General features: G+C 42.3%; 1 protein-coding gene across 1 annotated transcript in view; it reads right to left on the reverse strand.

Annotated features, from left to right (window-relative positions):
• TP53BP2 (tumor protein p53 binding protein 2) overlaps positions 1-21,010 on the reverse strand; it is a 41,737-nt gene that overhangs the window by 17,632 nt on the left and 3,095 nt on the right. Inside the window, exons 2-5 of the mRNA XM_048937905.1 lie at positions 6,536-6,683; positions 3,125-3,238; positions 2,449-2,528; positions 1,395-1,496 (exon numbers count right to left, since the gene is read on the reverse strand). Of these exons, the coding sequence (XP_048793862.1) occupies positions 1,395-1,496; positions 2,449-2,528; positions 3,125-3,238; positions 6,536-6,683 (444 nt within the window). The remainder of the gene's footprint in view (positions 1-1,394; positions 1,497-2,448; positions 2,529-3,124; positions 3,239-6,535; positions 6,684-21,010) is intronic.

The raw sequence follows: 21,010 nt of genomic DNA on the forward strand, positions 1-21,010 counted from the left end.
TAAATATCTAAGGTGTGGGGGGCAGAATGGCGAGGCCGGACTCTTTTCAGTGGTGAGTGGAGACAGGACAAGGGGAAACGGCTGGAAACTGCAGCATAGGAAGTTCCGCACAAACATGCGCAAGAACTTCTTTACAGTGAGGTGACGGAGCACTGGAACAGGCTGCCCAGGGAGGTGGTGGAGTCTCCTTCTCTGGAGATGTTCAAGACCTGCCTGGATGCCTACCTGTGCTACCTGGTGTAGGGAACCTGCTTTGGCAGGGGGGTTGGACTCGATCTCTGGAGGTCCCTTCCAACCCCTACACTTCTGTGATTCTGTGAAAGGCATCTTAGATGATAAACTGTACATCAGGATACCCACAAGGCTACTCTGCCACCAACTGCAGCAAGACACCTACCTGATGGACAGGATGCAGACAAACTCTTAACTTTTTAAATCTTGTATGACTCCCCTTACAGTAAATATATGAATTTTTCCTATTTGGGGCTCTCTGTATATGGTAACCACAGTGTCAGTGCTTATAAGACCTTGTAAGACCAACGTCTATTACTGTTACTTATTAGTGAATCAGTCAAGTGAAGAAGGGCTTCTGAGAGAGGAAGAGTAGTAAGACAGGAGCCTCAGAGCAGCCTTCCTTCTCAGCAAAGCACGCTCTGCAGGGCTTTGGGAACTAATCCAATCAGAGTCAAACCCTCCTCAGGTTGGGCTCATGCATAAAGACTCTCTGCCAACAGCAGTGTTGTCAGTGGTGTTTTCAAGAGCAGTGCATAACAACAATGCTGAAGTCAAACAAAAAAAATCCATGCTACCATTCTGCAGATGTGTCAGAACATTTTTTCTCCTAAACAATTCAGGAGCACCCAGCACCTGTCATTAGCTTCCCTGTACTGTTCAGTAAACATTTTATAAGTCACTGTCCTAGTTACTTCATCACATGAAGGCAATCTTTTTCAGACAGCTGCCCCAGGAAGCCAGGCACACTGAACTCTATCAGTAGAAAGCAAGATATCATTACAGGACAGCATTATGTCTAGAGACAAAAGCATTGCTCACTGATCAAACCGGTGAATAGCTGGTCACCACACAGAGCACAAAGAGGGCTGGCACAGACATCAGGATAAATGACAACATTAACACTATATGCTCTATCCTTTTAGTAAGCTATAGGGTCACTGCTATCACCAGTACTATTTTAGTGTTTTACTACTAGAAATGTGTATATGACTTACAAATTTAAGCAGCAGCAGCTAAAGAAAGGGAGTTCTCTGTTTATGAGAGATGAGGGATGAAATAAATAAAAGAAGAAAAACACACACAAATCCCTAGCGCTTCTTCCGTCTCATAACTCCTACCATCTATGTTCCCAGTTGTAGACAGTTTTCTTCCAAGCTCACCTTGTTAGCCAGCATTTGTTGTTGAGCCTCAATTTGCTGCTGCTGGCGCGACGCCATTTCCTGAAGTTCAGCCAGTGTCATATCCATCCTTGGTGCACTGACCTGCCAATGAAAACCCAAAGCATTTGAATACTAGAATTTCTAACTTGGCTAGCGTGCAATGCAGTATAGCTACTGCAGAAAACTATGATTAAAATCTTTAAAATTGATGAAAACAGAATATTCAATAATAGAAAAATGTTATTTCTTTCCAATGTTAAAGGACATGACTACTTGGAAGCCTGCATGGATGCATACCCCAACCCAGCAACATGTGCAACTACAATTTCTTGAAAAATTGATATTTCTAGCAAAATCCCAGTGGCATTTTAAAGTAACATTTCAGAGCCCTTTATAGTTAAGCTCAGCATGGATCAGCTTTGACTGACTGAGCCCAGAACGCCCAGCTCATGGCAAAGCAGATTAGTGGTTGTACATTTATCAATGCTATTCAAAGTATTTCAACATAAATTGAAGAAAATAGAAAATTTAAAGAAAGAAGGAAACCAAAGGTAGCAGTATTTTACATTAGTTACCTGTTTGCATCCTTCCTGAATCTAGATTTAATCCTATATTCATATTTACATCTTCTGAAGCAAGAAGAAATAACATACAATGGATTAAATTCCAAGACGCTAACCGGTCTCAACTTGAAAACTGGAACTAAAAGCAGGCTACTACTCTGACATCAAACTGAACGTGGAAAGAATTCATCAACGAACTGAAGAAAAAGGAGACAAAATTTTGGATGGGAGTAGAGGAGGGAAAGCAACACTGATTTTTCTTTCTTTCTCTGTGATCCTTGGTACAAACGCATGGCAAATAACAGGCTTTGTTGGAAACTTAAGAACTGAAAATAAGAGTGATAATTGTTAGAGGCCCTGTGCCTATTTTAGAGCAGACCTGAGAAATTTCACCAGAAACACCTCTTAGCTTCCAGGGTAGAATTTGCACAAGCTTCTTAGAAGAAGGGAAGCCTGTTTTTACTACACTGGCCAATACACCAAAAACTTACTCCATTCTCCATTCTTCGATCACTGGACACTTTCACACCATTTCTTTTTAAGACTGGATCTTGAGACCTCGGTCCAGTCCCTAGACAGAAATACAGGATAACACAGATGGTAACATATTTTGGGATTTTTCTTACTTCTTCAGACACAGCATTCAATACTAAAGAAGAAACAACTTCTTGTTTATAACCTGAACGAACTCTACCTTTTGCCAATTACTATCCAGATGAAACATACTAATCTCACATAATAAAAGGCATCACCAGACAGCAGTTTGGTTACTAAATGCAACAGAAAAGATCACAATTTCTGCACTTTAAGAGACTAATCACACATCTCTAGATATTTAACTCTGGCTAATACATTTAGCACAGAATGCTCTTAGATGCTGTGTTCATGCTGAGCTCTAGAAAAGCTGCTAATGTTTCCATTCAGATTTGATATTTTCACACCAGATACAGGAAGATAAAGTCTTCACTAAAAATGAAAAAGGAGAGTGAGTAGCAAGTGCAGTTTTCTGTTATTAGCATTCCCTCCACATAAGAAAGTAAAGGTCAGACCAAAAAGATCTGCAATACCATACTGGTTACCAGTAGTGGTGTGTAATATGTGCGTGTTGTTTCCTTAACCTTGAGGAATTAAAGAAAACTCACTTTAGCAGCTATGACCAACACCTACCTGATTCCCGGCAGGGAGAGCGTTCGTGCCTAAGAAAGAAACGAACTTCACCTCTCTGCATCCCAAAGCGCTGCAAAATATCCAGCATCCGTTCATTATCAGCTATAGGCCGTTCTGAAAAGGTAAAAAGACAGTTTACAATCACATTGCCATACAGCTCGGAGATGTAACAAAACTATTCATCCATCACCTATCAAATGCTGTTATCATCAAGGTGCAGCATGCAGACCTAACTCTTGCCCTCGCCCAATGCCTTTCTACTTTTTCCATAAGCTCTGCACTACCTCTTTCTTCAGAATGTGAGCCAACACCTCGGAAAAGCTGACAGAGCCCTTCAGAAGTCAAACAGAAAGAAAAGCTGAAGGCCCCACCACAGCCCAAGGAAACACAAACAGGCAGTTTAGAGCTTTTAGCTGGAGCACCTTAGTTTTGCATTTGCAAATCACAGTACCAACTCACCATCATAGGAACAGAACTGCTGGATCTGTTCACTACTCCTGTGGTACCTCAGAATAACTCAATGACCTATCATTCCCAGCCCTCAAAGGCTCTTTACCCCCAATTCCTACAAGGATCCCTTCAGTTTATGAGAAAGTGAAAAGTGACTCCAGACAGAACCTGCTATTTGTTTTCAGACAATTAAGATGAAGAAAAACATACATGTTCAACTGAATTGTTGCTCCTGCATCTGCTCTCAAGTTCAGGATTCAGTCTTGTCTCTAATTTTAAGGCTTACTCTTTGCCTTTTGATACTACAAAAACCCAATGGAAGCCTGAGCCTACTGCCTTTATTTAGTAGTACTCTTGTTTTTCCTTATTACTGCTCTTCCAAATTCTACACATTTCATAGCTAGGCACTCACAGGCTGGATATAATCAGAATTGTTTACTGTCCTTAATCTTTACTGGAAAGCAAATAATTTTGTTATTCTAAATACATTAACACACATCTTTATGCCTCTGTTAAAAGTGATTGCAGCTATGCAGTTAAAACATTGTAAGTAATCAATTTTATGTAGTTAGGACATGATCACAGTATCTTATGACAATATCTGAGGCTCACAATCAAGTTAGATCCATTTGCACACAGTGCCAGATGAACAAGTATTACCCATCAAGAGGAAGGAGGTAAGCAGACAAAGACTGAAATTAAACACCACCAGTTTGGTTTGTCCCAACAATGGCTTTGTTGGATATTTCCTTTCATCGTTTAGACAAGGAAAGAAAAAAAAGAAATCAGTAGTTCATCCACATTCAGTGGAAAGTCTTTCAAAGTAACTGTCTCAATATGGAACAATCATTTCGGGGACAAAATTGATGGTGTTAAGAATAAACGTTTTCAGTCTGAAAAGAAGAGGAGCTACTAAAATGTTTTCAGCACATGAAAAGCCTTTTTTCAATATAAAAGGGTTTCTTTAAAATACTGCAGCTGTGCTCAAGCAATCTAGGAAGGAAAATTTCTGGAGTCACTGTCAAAAGAGATTAGCTTTACGGAATAAGCAAGTAGGTCACTGTTACAGAAAAAGCAGCCTCTTAGCAGTTACTTGTCTAGACAGCTAAAAAAGCTCCTCATCTGCTAAACCTTCATTTAAAAAAAAAAACAAAACAACAGTATGACTGACAAATTTCCATCTTAAGAATATAGCAGTCTTATGAGACAGCTTTGTAGCAGCAAGGCAGTACTTCAACTGAAACTATCAAGAGAGATGCACTCTACCCAAGGATTCAGTATCACTCAATGACTTCAAAAGGAAGGTCAATGGGATCTCCAAACATAAAACAAAGCTATATTTGAAAAGCTCAAGAAGAAAAGACAAACTATCAGACCTCAGTTTTTATTCTCCATCTCCTAAAGTGGGAAGAAAAAAAAAGGGGAAAAAAGAAAAAACAGCCTTTACAGATACACTTTTGGCTGCTTTCTGTACTCAAGATAGCCATCTAACAGAATTCTGACAGTAACAGAAAGATCAAGAAGCTTGCCCTGATACTCATCAAATTTCAAGCAAAACTGGGAGGACAGGGAGAGCAGTAAGCCTGCCCCCATTCAGGGAGCAGAGTGCCTCAAGCTCACTTGCAGCAATGTTTCAAAGTATGTTTAATATGGTCTGACAACAGAGGCTTAAATTCCTGAGCAAGCGTCAGGAAGGGAAAGAGAGACAAGCTATCTCAGAAGGATCTTAGTAACTGAAGTCCAAGCACTCATTTTTCAACATTCATCTTCTGTTTCTGCCTCAGAAGGATGGTTGGCATGTGCCATGTTTATTTTAAAATCAAGTTTAACTTGCTTGCTGTAATAGAAACCATGGGGTGTCTTGGAAAACAAGACAGTGAACTTTACCTTCTTTTGTTTTAGACGTAAGCAAAGTTAAGAGCATCCCAATCCTCTCAAAAAAATCCAAAATATACATGAAAACATTATTTTGCAAAGGGTTGCTAATAGATGGTATACAGATGCTTAAAAGAAGGATATGCTTTTATCAGAACAACATGCATTTGCTTCTTCCAGTACCCAAGTCACTTAATAGCATGTGATTTAAGACAACTGCATTTTTTGTTTAGAAGTACAATTTGAAACTGTGTGCAAACACACACACACTGGTGCTTGTACGTAGTAGTATCATTAGTAAACATGACAGGGTCCACGAAGGGAAGAACAATTTAGTTTCCCAAATGATCGCCAATATTTTTACCTTATCAACAAATAATAGGGTCTTTGGTCTTCTGAGAATAAACTGCCACTAACCATGAGAATAGGCTCTGCAAATAGTAATCTCAGAAAAAAAATGGACACAGGACATAAGAGTTGCTTCCCATTTATACCACTAAAAGTTAGCCATACTTCAGCTTTTGATCTGTTTGTTGACATGTTCTCCAGTCTCAGAGTACTGGAAGGTTACGGAGTTTTGAACTTGTCCCGGTCCCACCTCATTCCTCTCACCCACTATATACCTTTGTTTAGAACCATCTAGTATCAGATGGCTCTGGCTACTTCTGGTAACATTCCTCCCCTCCCAGACTCTATTAATGAATGACAAAGGCAACAGCCAAACAAGGAAGTTTGCAATTCAAGCAATTGAAAGTAGATAAGGGATTTAAGAAGGCTGTTCCTTAGAACTACTTACCACTTCAAAAACCCCACACAAGCCACTTGGAAGAGAAGGAAAGCAACTCCCCTACAACCTTCCAAGACTCATTCGAGCTGGAGAAGAGCTGCAGATGCATAAGAAAATTTGCATGCTTGACTCTTTTTTTTTTTCCTCCCCACTTTTAATAGTTTGTTGCATGCCTGCACCTTCCTATGGATGCAATTTTATACAGCAATTCTGATAAAGAGTTTAACAAAAACATAAGACAGAAATTCCCTTGGGGGAGGACTGTGTCCATCACGTCTCTGTGCTGAAGTCTAACCTACCTGAGCCACACCACACCTCAGCCAGGTGGCACTCACTCTCACCAGGCTCCTTGCACAGCTCCACAACATCTCTGCATGTTGTCTCAGGGGTGACTGGCACCTCGGTGAAGTGCTGTTCATTGTTACTGAGGTACACTGTCAGAAACATCTGGAAAAGACAAAGACAACAGGACATGCTTACTCCAGATCACAAAGGCAGACTGTACACTGAAGGCACAAATCTTATTTCTCACATTATTTTCCATATAATAGGACCATTCACCATTAACTATTGTGTATACTGATTTTCAAAACAAACCCAGATTTCCTTTAAAGGTATAAACCAGTGAGATGCTACAGAAGTAATCCTCTGAATTACTGGAGGATTGTTTGTTTTTCAAATGTGGACATACAGATCCTTCCTTCTCTCCTAAGTGATGTGCCAGAGCTCCTTACACCATACTTACACACTGCACTCAGCTGACACAGCAGAACAGTCACCTAGAATTCACAGATATTCTCTATCATTGAAAAACAAGGGGAGAAACAGATGTAGAAGACCGGAATTTAGTACAGAGGAAGCAGAACATTTGCACTTAGCACTGTAGTTTCTCACACAATACAAGCTGACTTGCCATTATGCAATTAGGATGCATTAAGATGAATGTAAGGTCTCCCCCAAACCACCATCAGGAGGAAAGAGACTATTTTACTCAGCTTTTTTGTCACAGCTATAGATGGATCTTTGATTATTACTCTGCAGGAACATCCCACACAACTGTGCTGCCTCTCTAAAGCCATCACGTTGGAACATGCTGCTCAGAGAAGTTTTGGATGGCCCATCCCCTGGAGGCACTCAAGTCTAAGTTGGATGGGGCCCCAGGCAGCCCAAACCGGTGGGGGGCAGCCTTGCCCACAGAGCAGCTTGGGACTAGATAATCTTGAAGGTCCCCTTCAAACTAAACCATTCTATAATGCCATGCTGTGCATAGGGCCAGAGCCACACTGCAGGCCTGCAGGTGGGATCAGCTAACCACACACGCCTATTAGATGGGGAAGGCTGACAACTGCTGTGCTGTAAACAGCACAGCACGCTGAAGTACTGACCTAAATTAGGAGACAAAGCTTTCCAAACAGCACCTCCACATGCTGCTGGCGTCTCATTATTGCACACTTGCTTTACGTTTAGCATTTCTCGAGGCTGACAGTGAGGGATGTCATACGCAACCAGGTAAAAATACTATTTAATCACAAAAACTGTGGCAGAAAAGTATAGATAAAAATCAGACTCTCAAACAGCTTTAGAGCAAGGTTATATAGGAACACAAGACACAAACTCTTCACGTTTAATGCTGCATAATCTTGTACTCATCTAACTAAATTGCACAGGTGGTGTGTCAGCAGTAAGATTTGTTAGTTTTAAAAGATGAGCTCATAGAGAGGAATTAGGAGCAAGTTATACAAAAACATGGTATTGCACACAAAGCAGACCTAATTTGACCCTAGCAGGGCTGTTCACTCTTCAGTGTGCCTGTTTATCTCCAGTCCTTAATCCTCAGGATTTACAGACACAGACAGCTACACAGGAAGGATCACGAGTTGTGGTTTCTATCCACAATGCTCAAGATAATTACTAACACATTAGGCTGAGAGCACTCAAACCTGTTGAGCAGGGGACGTTTCTGAGAGTTAGTGGTATCTGCATTAAATGTGTCCCCCATGTTCTAGGAACTGGGGATGGGGGGAAACATCACTCCCTACAAATTACCTAAAATCACGTCCGCACAATTGAGGTGACCTTCACAGTTACCTCCTTCCACTTTCCCTGAGCTCCAAGGACAATTTCAAGACTACTTGGAAGTCCTCCAAGCACTGGCACATGCTGCCCAGAGAGGCTGTGGAGTTTCCTCCTTGGAGATCTCCAAAAGCTTCCTGGACGTGGGCCTGGGCAGCCTGTACTGAGTGTCCCTGCTTGAGCAGGCGTTGGACCTGATAGATCCAGAGATCTCTGCCAGCCTCAACCACCCTGTACTAAAAGATGTGCTAAAGTAAAGAAAAATCTCAGATCTTATACTTTCTTTTACAGACAGCACCCAGACAGACAGTGTCTGACAATACCTGACAATTCCATATAGCCTTGGATTACATCTTTTCGCTCTTTTAAATTTTGAAGGATTGAGTTTTAGGAATGCTCAGCATGTATAGCTGAGAACTTTTAGTTGGAGATCCTACTCTGGCTAAAATTCTGAACTAAGAATCCCCCCAACCCACTTTTCCTCTCAAGACATTACTCACTGTTTGTAAGTGCTGAAAAGCTTTACAATGTAGAAACATCCCAGTAATGCAGCATACTTGCAGGAAACCAGAGGCATGTTGTAAAAGGAACAGAGCAGCTCCCTTTAAAGTCACATCACAGATTTCAGCTGACTCTGCTACAGCTCAGAAAATAAAATTTTGCAGTTACAGAGCCACCAAATGAGGCAGTTCGATCGGGTGCAGCAAGGGCACAGTGATGACCAAGGGCACACGAACTAAAGCAAGGGATCATTTTTGCAAGGAATGGCTGTGATGAATGACTTACAAGCAAAGTACCAGACATAAAGGAGGTCTTAAAAAAGCCTGTCATACAAATCTAAGAAAATCCAAAGTGGTACAAACTAAAACTTGCGTCCTCCCAGCACGTAATGTGTTATTTTGTTCCAACCTGTGTTATCCGTGCATCGCTCCAAATACAGCCACTAAGTCTGGACTGTAACACACCCAGGACCAGGAAGAGAAAAGCAACCAAAATAAAGGAGGACATAAGAAAGCATCAATTAAAGCGAGTCACACCCTGCCTTACTCCTCCTCTCCTGTACATCTGTCCTAAATAGCCTAACATCTGCCTGCACATCTGACCCACACGCTGTTAAACTCATCAACGGGATCATCTCATATAATTGCACCAGCATCACATACAGCCTAACTTATTTGCAGGTGTTGAGGTCTGTTTTCAACTTGAACCAAAACATTTAAGGATAGCTCTACAGAAACATTAGACCATGACCATATTAAAAACAACAAAAAAAACAAACAGGTTTCAAAACTACTTGGAATACAAGTTGGAACAAACACATTAGAATTTACATCTTTATAAAAAGACACCATTTTATAATCAATATCCAGCTTTAGTAAGAAGAGCTCAACTATTGATTAAAATGGGGGAGAAAAATATTTTTCTCTTCAGCTTTGACAGTGCTTCTGTAAGGAGCAGAGATCTCATGCTATAAAACTGATACCACACATCTTAAGTATTAGAAGGCTGTTAAGTTGTATGCTTCCTAATTAATACAATAATAATAATCAATTATATTAATAAGTTTCAGCCGCAGCAGTAATTCTCAGGATGAGTGAATTCAGTGGAAAACTTGATTATTCTGCATGATACAGTTTAAAACACTGAATTCCTGAAGCTACTTTAGTTCAAAGTTTGAGAGGATAAGCATAATTTTTCTTTCTACCCCTCCCTCCCCCCAGACAGTCTCTAGCCAAAGATCTAATTCACATCATTAAACTTCAACAGACAACAATCTTCCAGGGAAAGTAGCTTATGAAATATTACATCCAAGAAGGGAGTTTCTTAAGAATACTAACTTACCCGTCTTTTTCAGTACTTCCTCAACTCCTAACCTCACGCAGTCCTTTCCTGCAAACCACACAATATACAGTACGAACTGCAGCATCTACTCATGAACTATTTTTCATCTTCAAAGCATTCTACAACCAGGAAGCCCTGACAAAAGCAAGCAGTTTCCGACTTTACAGACTGGGAGACTGAAGCAAAGCAGGCAGTGACAGAAACATCACAATTTACTCATCAAACAAGCATACAACCTCCTGAACTCATGATTCATTACCTTGCATTAGAACTAATAATATAATTGTACGCCACATTCTATATTGTGTGCTTTAGAGTGAACGCTACTGTTCTTGAATCACACAATACTCATGTTGTTGGCTGTTTGGTTTGCTTCTATAGCACAGCTAAATAATGGTTTTGGCTTGCATAACAAATTTTCTTAGATACCAATTTTTAAGGAGGTGTTTAAAGTCACTGTTAAGGTTAACAAAGTAATGCTTTGCAGTTGTATTCCCTCTCTTGTTACCTGAGTTACACCTACTGACGTAGGCTGCAAAGGGTTCAAGATAGGTAATATCTTTTCCTGCCACACGGACAGCATGCACACCTGATTTGCTGTATAGACAAGCTTCCAAGAAGGAGCTCACTGCATGCCCTTCAATGACTTCTCCACAGAACACGGTTACACAGCAGCAGTATGCTTCTATTCTGAAAAGCCACTGTTTCAAATGAGAAATAGCTTTTTTGGAACAGTGCGTGGGGCGGAGAGAAATTACAACAACACAATTTAGATCCCAAAACTGAAACATTTTAAGAAGTTAATTTTAGCACCACACGATTTTTATAATGAATAGATTAACTGTCGAATTTTCAGTACAGATGACAGAAATAACTGATTCCACCCACAGACTCAATAGCTAAAGTTTTAACAAGGGATTTTTTTCCCAGTAAGTACAAAAATCCTTCAGACAGTTTTAAAAGGAAGCAGCTTACCTAATAGGAGCACTGACACTGCACCTTCCTAGACAGCCATAAAGAAATCAGATACTAAAATAGATATTTTTGCTGACTTGATGCAACTTCTTAAAAAAAGAGAAGACAGCCTGCACGATGGCAGATTTTCACGTTCTAATAAACAGCATTTGAAACTGGTACATGGTTACAATAAAAGTTAAGACCTGTAAAGTGTACCTTAATAAAGTAAATTAGCGACCCTGTCATATGAAGTCCCTCAGAACCTTACAATAGTCCTTCCGTAGGCAACACACTCACTTATTGTACCTGCAGATTAAGGGAAGCAAAAGATTAAGGGAAGCAAAAGATTATATAATAGACTTACTAGAAGACAGGCACACGGGATGATCACTAACCCTGATTTTTTTTCATATTCAGCTGTTCAATAAAGCTGCGTTGAAACAGAAACGAAGTGAAGTTTAATGTTTACCTATAGCCACACTCAAATACATGGAGTGAGGTTCCTCCTGTCTCATCTGCAGCGCACACTACTCCGTTTATATTGCACTGGCTCTTGGCCATAAGTGTGAGAAAGGAAGTTATGATGCAAGGTAGGTGGAGTACTGTAGGAAGCACCATAGAATTGTTCAAATTATTCCCAGTCTATATAAAGAACAGCCCTTTTTCCTTTCAATTGTATCACAAGAGAAAACAGAATTCGGCCTCTACTCTCAAAGGCATGGCAGTTTCTGCGTGTACAGATCATTTTTAAACACACAATCAACTGATCTTTGGTAAAGATGTCAGTTTTTCCAGCATTTAAAATATGTGTATGCATTTCTGGGCAGGAAAATGAGAATGGGAAACAGTAAAGAGGAAGCTTCTCCCCTCCCCTTTTTTTTTTTTAAATCCTCTACAGAATGAAAGCCATCTGCTTTTGGAATACAATAGTGCACTGGACAACAGCTATAGCACAAACCTCAGTCTTTGCCATATTTCATCCCCCTATCAGGCACACATCTGAATCATCATTATGGGAATCTGAAGACTTGCAAGGAAAACAAAGTTCTGGCCAAGCACTGTCACCAGCTGCAGTTAATGGATGGTTTGTGACCCACCTACTTCACAGACAGCAGCTCCAAAGACAAAACTCAGGGCTCTGGATCAGGCCTACAGATGAGGAAGGTGCAATTTCAACCTTCCTGCCAAACTTAACAGAGTATCATCATTATCATCCTAGTTTAGCTGTATTGTTTTTCTAGAATCTGTCAGACATAACCTCATGACTGGTAAATAGAGGGTTCCTAACCTACATCCTCCTACTTCTGCAGGGTATTATGCACAAGGTCATTAAGAAAACATCTGTGTCAGCAAAGTCTTGTACTCTGCATCCAAGATGCATTTTTCTGACTTTTTTTTCTTCTGTCATCCTTAGACAAGAACAGAGCAGAAGTCCCCACATAGGCCAGACAGCCGAAAGGTCTGGGCAAACAATTATAATTGTGAATGTCAGATGAACACTGAAACTCAAAACTCAGGAGGTCAAGTCACCACACTACATATCACTGAAGGAAAAGAGTGTCTCAACTCAAGGGGAACTTTTAAAGCCACTTTCACACTGCAGGAATTCATCCCAACATCAGCCTTTGACAAAAGGAAATGCTGTAGAAAAAAAAAAAACACACACAAACTGTCCCATACATTTTAAAAGAGAAGCAAAACTAGTTTCAATAACATACATAGGAAACCACAGCCTTTCACTGAGCACCCTCATTAACCAACACATCGTGTATAGCTGATTCTGTTCAGACCTGAATCCACACTTGGATTTATACCAATTTAGTTAAACAACTCTAGGAATTCAGGGTAAGCAAATCCTTACAACGTTCCTCACATTGTACCACACCACAGCATGCTCACAAGCCTCTTCCCATTACCATCTGTGCTTTGAAGTTCCTCTCCTTCCCACATTCCCTTCAAGTACTCATCCCCTTCCCCACTCAAAGCTTTCTCCCCACACCACTCCTTAAAGCCATCAGTCACACACTGTTCAACACTGCACAAAATCCTCACGCTAGCTGACTGAAGAGCCAGCCTTACGCAGTGATCCCATGGCCAGTGCTGCTGCCCTGTTTGGAGATGCTTCTCCTTGTAGAGTGAACGACAGGAAGGTCAAGTATTTGGAGACTTGTCCCTTGAGTCAGGCTCTCTCTGAACTATTCAGTGTTGTTATGAACACTTAGTACATAGGAAGAGTATAATTTCCAGGCACGCACCACCACCTAATTGCTACAAAAGCTCCTACATTCTGCCTGATTCCTGTCAGCCCCACTGGCTTTACAGTCCAGCCCATTCCTCAGTGTCACGACACACACGCTGCACCTCACAGAAGATCCTAAACACAGCATCCATGCACAACGAGCAGGGTTGTGAACTCAGACTTAAGCCTGAATCATCTCAATTTTCTGTATTTGCGTAAAACCCCAAAGGCAGTCTTTGTACTAAATAAACAAATAAAAAGAAACTAAGCTGCTCTTGTAGCTCTAGATATGCCCATGCTGGGAATAAGCATTCCTATTTTTTGAGCCTCCTGGACAGCTATAGACCCATGAGAAGACAACCCAAGTGCTACCTGTTAGGATGCTTGAGAGCTACCCCTCTCAAAACAGATCTTTAAAAAGTATATTCTTATGATGGAAAAAGCGAGCCTAGTAGCTCTGCTGGTAGCCAAAGAAGCAGGCTTCATACAAACACAGAGATAAACAAAGTTACACCTGCACCAGGGATGAAAGCATTTTTAACAACCTACACCACAGCAGTGCAGGCTGTCACAGCGACCTGGCAGCTCTACCACCCACACCACACCGCCTGCAGGCTAAGGCACCAACACGTCCTCACACTTAAAAATACCAAGTTTCCACTCTTTCAGTCAACATGTAATGATCTTGCCAATGAAAAGACACTCAGCGTTCACACCCAGGAGGTTCTGTGCATCAGCCCACCAGGACATGCAGGTCAAACCCAATGTTTTGTCACACAACACGTGCCCGACCCACACACCTGGCTCACTTATTACCTTCTGCTTACCAGCAGCTCCGGGAGCACCCTCGAGGGAGGCACAGTATCAAAGCAGAAAGGAGGGATATTTGTAATGAGATAGTATCTCAAGCAGTTTAAAAAGAGAGCAATTGAGCTGAAGTTCTGTTGATTTCCTGTTGAAACAAAGCAAATTACGTAGCAAGGAGAAAGAGACACAGAACGCTAGTTTACTCCAATCTCTGCAACTTCATAGAGAAGAGTGCCAAACACTTCTGAAAATACCACTCCTTCCATCACGTTAATCACTCCTCTAAGAAAACAACTGCCCACACCTGCGTCCTCCCTCCATGAAAGATCTCTGACAAACCCAGTGCTCATGACCTACAGAGGTGGGTCAGCAGCCACACAGTTTGTAGCAACTGAAACAATGACGCATATTCAAGCACACGGGAAACATCTCCTTTATGCTAGGACTCCAGAACAAGCTGTCCAGCCATCCACTTCCACAGCAAACAAAAAGGGAAATAAAGAAATTTCAGGTCCCACAGCACATTGGTCCGCATGTTTTACTGCTTTCAGAGTGAGCTCTAGCTTCCTACATACATACCTCCAGGAAGCAAAGGCTTCCTGCTGTATGAATTGCTCACTCTCACCAGAAAAAAATACATCCATGTTAGTCCAAGTTACTCCAACTTAAATAATGAGGATACCTGAAGATGGTAGAGAAATCCTCCCAAGACAACGTGGAACTCAAGGAAAGCATGCAGCATCATAGAATCATAAGGTTGGGAAGGACTAGTCCAACCACCCTCCCATCACCATTGCTACCACAACCTACTAAACCATATCTCGCAGCCCCTCATCCAGACCACTCTTGAACACTGCCAGGGATGGTGACTCCACCACCTCCCTGGACAGGCCATTCCAGCATCTAACCACTCTCCGAGACAAAAAGTTTTTCCTTATCTCTAACCTCCTCTGGTATAACTTGCAGCCATTTCCTCAGGTCCTGTTTGTTGCCTGGGGAAAGAAGCCAAACCCCTCCTCATCACGACCTCCCTTCAGGAAGTTGTAGAGTGCAATGAGGTCTCCCCTGAGACTCCTCTTCTTCAGACTAAACAATCCCAGCTCCCTCAGTTGCTCCTCATAAGATTTGTACTCCAGACCCCTCACCTGACTGCTACAGCTCAGCCCACCTAAATGGTGAACCGCCAGAGACAGCAGTCATGCCCTTCCCCACCAGGTCAGATTACGTACACACGTGGCAAATCACTTCCATCACACAAGCTTTCTTGTTCCTTTCCTGCCTGTAGCGTAGGTGGTTATTCCTCCAATCAGCCATCATCCAACTCCTTGCTAAATTCATTGGGAAGCTACAAGGGCACGTGGCTTGGGAGGAGGTGGGAATCAAAGGAACAAAGGCATCCATTTGAGCAGCATCCTACTATTAAATTAATTAGGTGTAACATCACACCATATCCTTACAGTAGGGCAGCCCTTTTCAATTTACCACCACTTTTGGGTGTGAACGCATTTCTGCTACGATGGAAGTATACTCTGAAGAATGACGTTCACTTGTTGAAGTCAGATGATTGCCAGCACACTGAAAGCAATCTGCCCATGGTAATGGAAGCTGACAACATTGCCACCAGCAGTGTCAAAGACAACCACAAGGAAGTGTCCATGCTTGGTGATTGTATCTGTTTTACAACAACTGAAGTTATTGTTCAAAGCCAAAGAGAACTTTTGTTCCACCACTTCTGGGCTGCAAACGCACAGGAAGTCATTAGGAATTGTACAGATACCAAATAACATTGCACTACAGTGGCATACATTCAACTGGCACAGAAGACACATTGAGCTTTTGCACCACAACAGATGGATTGCTTTTATTTTGCAAGCAAAAAGAGAATGATGGGGGCTATTCCAGTATGGGAAACAATGGCTACTGGTCTAGTCAATCACATTATAAGAGGATATGTGCAACTTTCCTACTACAGTAGAACCAGGAGGAGAAACTCAGCCCTACCAATTCACCTGTTGTCCCACCAAGCAGCCAGCTTGATCTAACCCATACTCCTGTAACAGAGCTTTGACATGCTTTACCTTTCATCAGCAACACTCAGCTCCTGTAGCAGGAGCTGCAGAAGGCTGGCAGACTGTGCAGCTGATCACTGTCTGACAGGTTTTATTTGAGTACCACACGCTCCCAGGGGCACTTTCTAGGCAGTACCAAGCTCTATACAGACAGCTGAGAAGTCAAGGAAGGGAGAGCAGTTCATCAGAGCAAAGCAGCTGGCCTGCTGAGTGGCTCTGCATGCTGCCATAACCAAAATGACAACAGAGCTCCCCACAGACGGCTGTGTGTGAAATGGTGGCCATCGAGGTGATGTCACAGCTACTGGTACTGACATAAACAGAGAAAAGAGAAGTTTGATTAAATCAACATTTGTATTTGGCACGATTCCTCAACGTGTTTCTTTTGCCTCAAAAATTACAGAAAACACTCCCCTCAGCCCACTTCTATTTGGCCAGTCACTCAGCTTCCCTGAAGGCAGAATACATTTTCTCTTCCCAACCTCAACATTGGCTGCTTTCAAGAGAAGCACCCTAAGTAATACTAGTTTTGTGCAATGCTAGGAAACCACACTGCAGAAAGGCCTCGTGGGCAGGACGTATGTATGATAGCACAGGAACAATGCTGCAGAGGCAGGAGGTATGCAGCGCTGTTTCCATAGCTTCCCTGCACAAACCTTACATGTAGTAAGGTCTGTTCTCAGAAAGCTGCAAGACGCATCGTGGGTTTACAAGGGAGGGGGGAGGGAAGGCAGGCCAGGGAGGTAGCACTCATAAGAAAGGCAAAACTAGAGAGTCCAAAGGAGAACTATGAAAATGGAGAAGGGTCTGTAAGGAAAGGAGTGTGAGGAGTGGCTGAGAGCCCTGGGATTGCTCAGCCCAGAGCACAGGAGCTGAGCCAGTGCTGCTTTGCCATTTTTGGTATCTCAGAAGAAAGCTTCATGGCACTCTCCAAGTGGTCTGGAGTGTTTCACCTGGCTCCTGTACAACCTGCTCTTTCCCTGCCCTGGCCCTTCTTTTGCAGGCAGAAATCATCCACATTCTCTCCTAAGCCAGACAGGCTTTCCTGTAACACTTAATTATGTTGAGAGGCAAGCTGTGGGAATCCCATCCCTGAGAGGATCTTCCCAGCCTCAGGGTGCTCCAAGTCTCTGACTTCCCCAGAGAAGGCAGGGCAGGAGCTACAGATCACTGCACTGCATGACCCAGATACCAGTCTGGGTAAGGTTCTGCATTCGGGGGAGTACACTCGTGTGGGATGAGAGCAGAGAGAGAGGGGGGTTTGGATACAGACCAAGTCACCACTTCGAAACAGCAAGGAAACTATCCCTGATTTATAGCTATACACAGATATGCCAGGAGCAGCTGAAGAACAGCCTCAGCTACAGTTATTAGGATCCTTTTTTGGATGTTTCTGTATGGTTTGTTGGCTCAGTTTGCTCAACTTCAGCTTTCACAAGAGGGATGCTCTCCATCAGTACCTGTGTGTGGCCTCCCAGCTCCTGATTCACACTGCAGCACACAGGCAGCTCAGTACAGTGTAAGACTCAAGTGGCATAACAACAACAAAATTAAAAGAAAAAAAAACTCTGATGAAGATTTAAGAAAATATGATCTCCTTCTTTTAAAAAACAAAAAACAGAAACTTAAGGTAAGAAAAATATACAACTCCTGGGACTCTGCCTTAGCTTTCAATTTTAAGAAACAATGGGATTTAGCACTTCACTACAATTGAGGGAAACTGGTAATCTAAGCCAAGATCTAAATTGCTCCTTAAGCAGTTAAACCTCACAATATAAGAGTATAAAAAGACATGGGTAACCTCTTAGCTTAAGAAAAACACCAAGAGAAAAAAAAAAAGTAAACCTCCTTATACCCAGGATATGCCTTAATCAGTGAACAGCGAATATTCACTTCACACACATGCAAAAGATGTGCGAACAACCTTCTCTTTTAAGGTCTGTTCTCAAGGAAGCACCCTCAGGCCATCTGACCCTACAGAACCATATGCAAGGACATGCAGGTGCTGGGAAGACACAGTTACCATACACCAGCTCATTTAACTCTTAGACTGGACACGACAGAGCTATAGTGCAGCTACAATAGCACACCACAATATACCAGTGGGTTTGACTCTAGGGGAATCCTGTCTCCCAAATCCCAAGCTGAATCTGCTGAGTGACCTTTAACAGGTTGCTTAACCTCCGTGCAGTTCCAGTTCCCTTCAGTAAAAGCTATGATCCGGTATTTTAAGAGACTGGATTTTGATATTATACAACTGAAAAGAGCAATATCAGAAGCTTTTAGGTGAGCAGTATGAAAGCATCCATGTTTTTAATGTAGTCTGGGAACTATAAACAGAGAACACAGAAATATGGATAACTGCAGCATGCTTGATACTAACATTCATATGCTTTATTTTGCAAAAGGATTATTTAAAAAAAAAAAAGAATCTAAGAGTAGGATTTACAAAAAGGTGAACAAGTCCAGAAGACTCCTAAACCCCCTTTTTCTTCTAAACAGAAGCCCACACAAGCAAGAGTGCCACACACAGCCATGCAAAGGCTCAGTAGGAGGAAAGACCTGGAAGCATCGCTGCAGTAAAGAAGAAACTATTACTGAAATAACATTACCATCTCACTATTGAAATTTCTTGGCATGGATGCCGCAGCACTGAAACACAAAGGACTCATCATTTATACATAACCGAGATTGAGTTAAACATCCACATAATGCTGTGACTGTGGTGAAACCGGTGAGAATGCAGGCGTGACCAACTCTAAGCACTCAAAGTGAGACCCAGAACATTAATGATTAACAAAAAGCAAACAGAAAAAAGGAAGTGGGAAACTGCTTTATGCATGTCCAGCATCGTGAAGGGATTATGATTATTCTCTTTCCCCCATTCACTTAACGTGCACTCTCCATACCCCAAACTACAGCAAAGAGTTATCCAACACTGCTTTAAACAGCCTCTCAGGCATTTCTGTGGAATGTGAAACTTCTGAAACAGTTGAGCAACGGTGACTAAGGTAATTAGGTACACTTCTCATGATATCCAGGATTTCTGGTGAACTTTATACACAGTATCATCTGACTCTTTAAGAAACAGAGATCAAAAAAGACAGTTGTCTGACTCAGAAGTGACTAAGCCAGGAGAAAGCAGGCCTGGAGATAATAAAACTGAGAGCAATGAGAGGTTTCCCAGAGCACTCAAGAAGAAAGCAGCCCCCCCGAGGGGCTGGCAGCAGGATCGCCACCATCCCACGGCTGGGTGGGAGCAGAGGGAGAAGCCCCAGGCACTGCTAGCAGGGGCAGCAGATAGCAACCAGGCTTTGGAGGGCAGCTCTCGGTCAATAACCAAAAGGAATGTGAGCCACATTGCCACTTCCGCTCTGCTAGTTTGTTCCTCAGAAGGTACCTTCACACCTGCCTGTTTCAAAGTCCAACTGACTCACATGGAAATGAACCTCATAAAGCAGATCTGATGGTCAATAAAGCAGGAATCTGATCTGGTGACACTAGAATTTAAAACACTAAATCCTGCGAGTTTTCCCCCATCCCAAGCCATAGCAGCAAATGCTAGTCCTTGAAGCAGTAAATGCAGGAGTCCCACAAGGCACTCACACTTTGCTCTGCTGCGCAGATCAGAAGCAGCATAATCAACCACCTCCCCCAGTCCCACTGCTGTAAGAGTTCATAATGCTGCCCTTCCCCCATTTCTGATAAAAACCTCACAAAGAAATGGAGGCACCCAACACCACTTGGCACACATTTCAGGTGGGAAGCCACCTCAGAAAACAACAGCTTTTCATACAGCTTTTTTCATACAAAAAAAAAAATCAGCACGATTTTTTCCATGAATAGTAACAACATGAAAGAAAAAAAAATGCACTGCAGAGATCTTGAGGTAATGTTTTCCTAGAGGGAATAATGATGAAGGTCACAACACATACGAGAAGTGCAAAGTGAAAGAAGCACAGAGGTCAGAAAGCTGCCCCCAAACAGCCACCTAAGCCTTTTTCAGCATTCCAGACACTTGGAACTTGAATACCACTCTAAAATATTTAAATACAATCTCAATGCTGAAACTTCTAAATGCCTGACATTAACTAGGAAATCATTCAGAATAATACACAACCACTACTAAATACTTTAAGACATATGCTCAGAAGCACCCAGTCTGAAGTCCTGTCTGTGCACTAAATCCATACAGACAGATAAGAACAGCAGTGCTATATGGGTGATAAACCTGATCAGAGCTTCAATAATTAACAGGCTGCAAGGAACGGCACTGGGATGCCACAGATCACTTATTGCCACCATAACAAGCCATTAAACTGCCAGTGCTCTGCAAAGCTTTGCCCCACTGCAAACTCCACAGAGCTCGAATCACACCACTGCAACCCCACAGACCCCACTGCAAACCCCTTTGTATCCATCACACCATATACAGCAGTGCAACTCCCACAGCTCCCATAAGCACTACTGTAAATCCCACTGCATCCATTGCACCATTACAACCTCCATTGCAAACTCCATTTCCCCATGGCCCCCACTGCACTACTGCAATGCACTGCAGACCCCCTTACGGACCCCACAGCACCATTACACCTCACAGCACCCATTACCTTACTCAGAAAATAACACATGGCTATTGGGAAACTTCAGTTCCAGAAATTTTCCTTACTTGCAATGATGGATGGCAAAACTAATGTAGGAATGTAAGCACTCTCTGGTTTCCCAGTTTCTCCCTAACAATGTATCTGTTTGACTGATCCATCCTGATATCAAAGAGGCTCCCAATA

This window comes from Lagopus muta, chromosome 2 (genome assembly GCF_023343835.1).
Source record: "Lagopus muta isolate bLagMut1 chromosome 2, bLagMut1 primary, whole genome shotgun sequence".
NCBI classification, from domain to species: Eukaryota; Metazoa; Chordata; class Aves; order Galliformes; family Phasianidae; genus Lagopus; species Lagopus muta.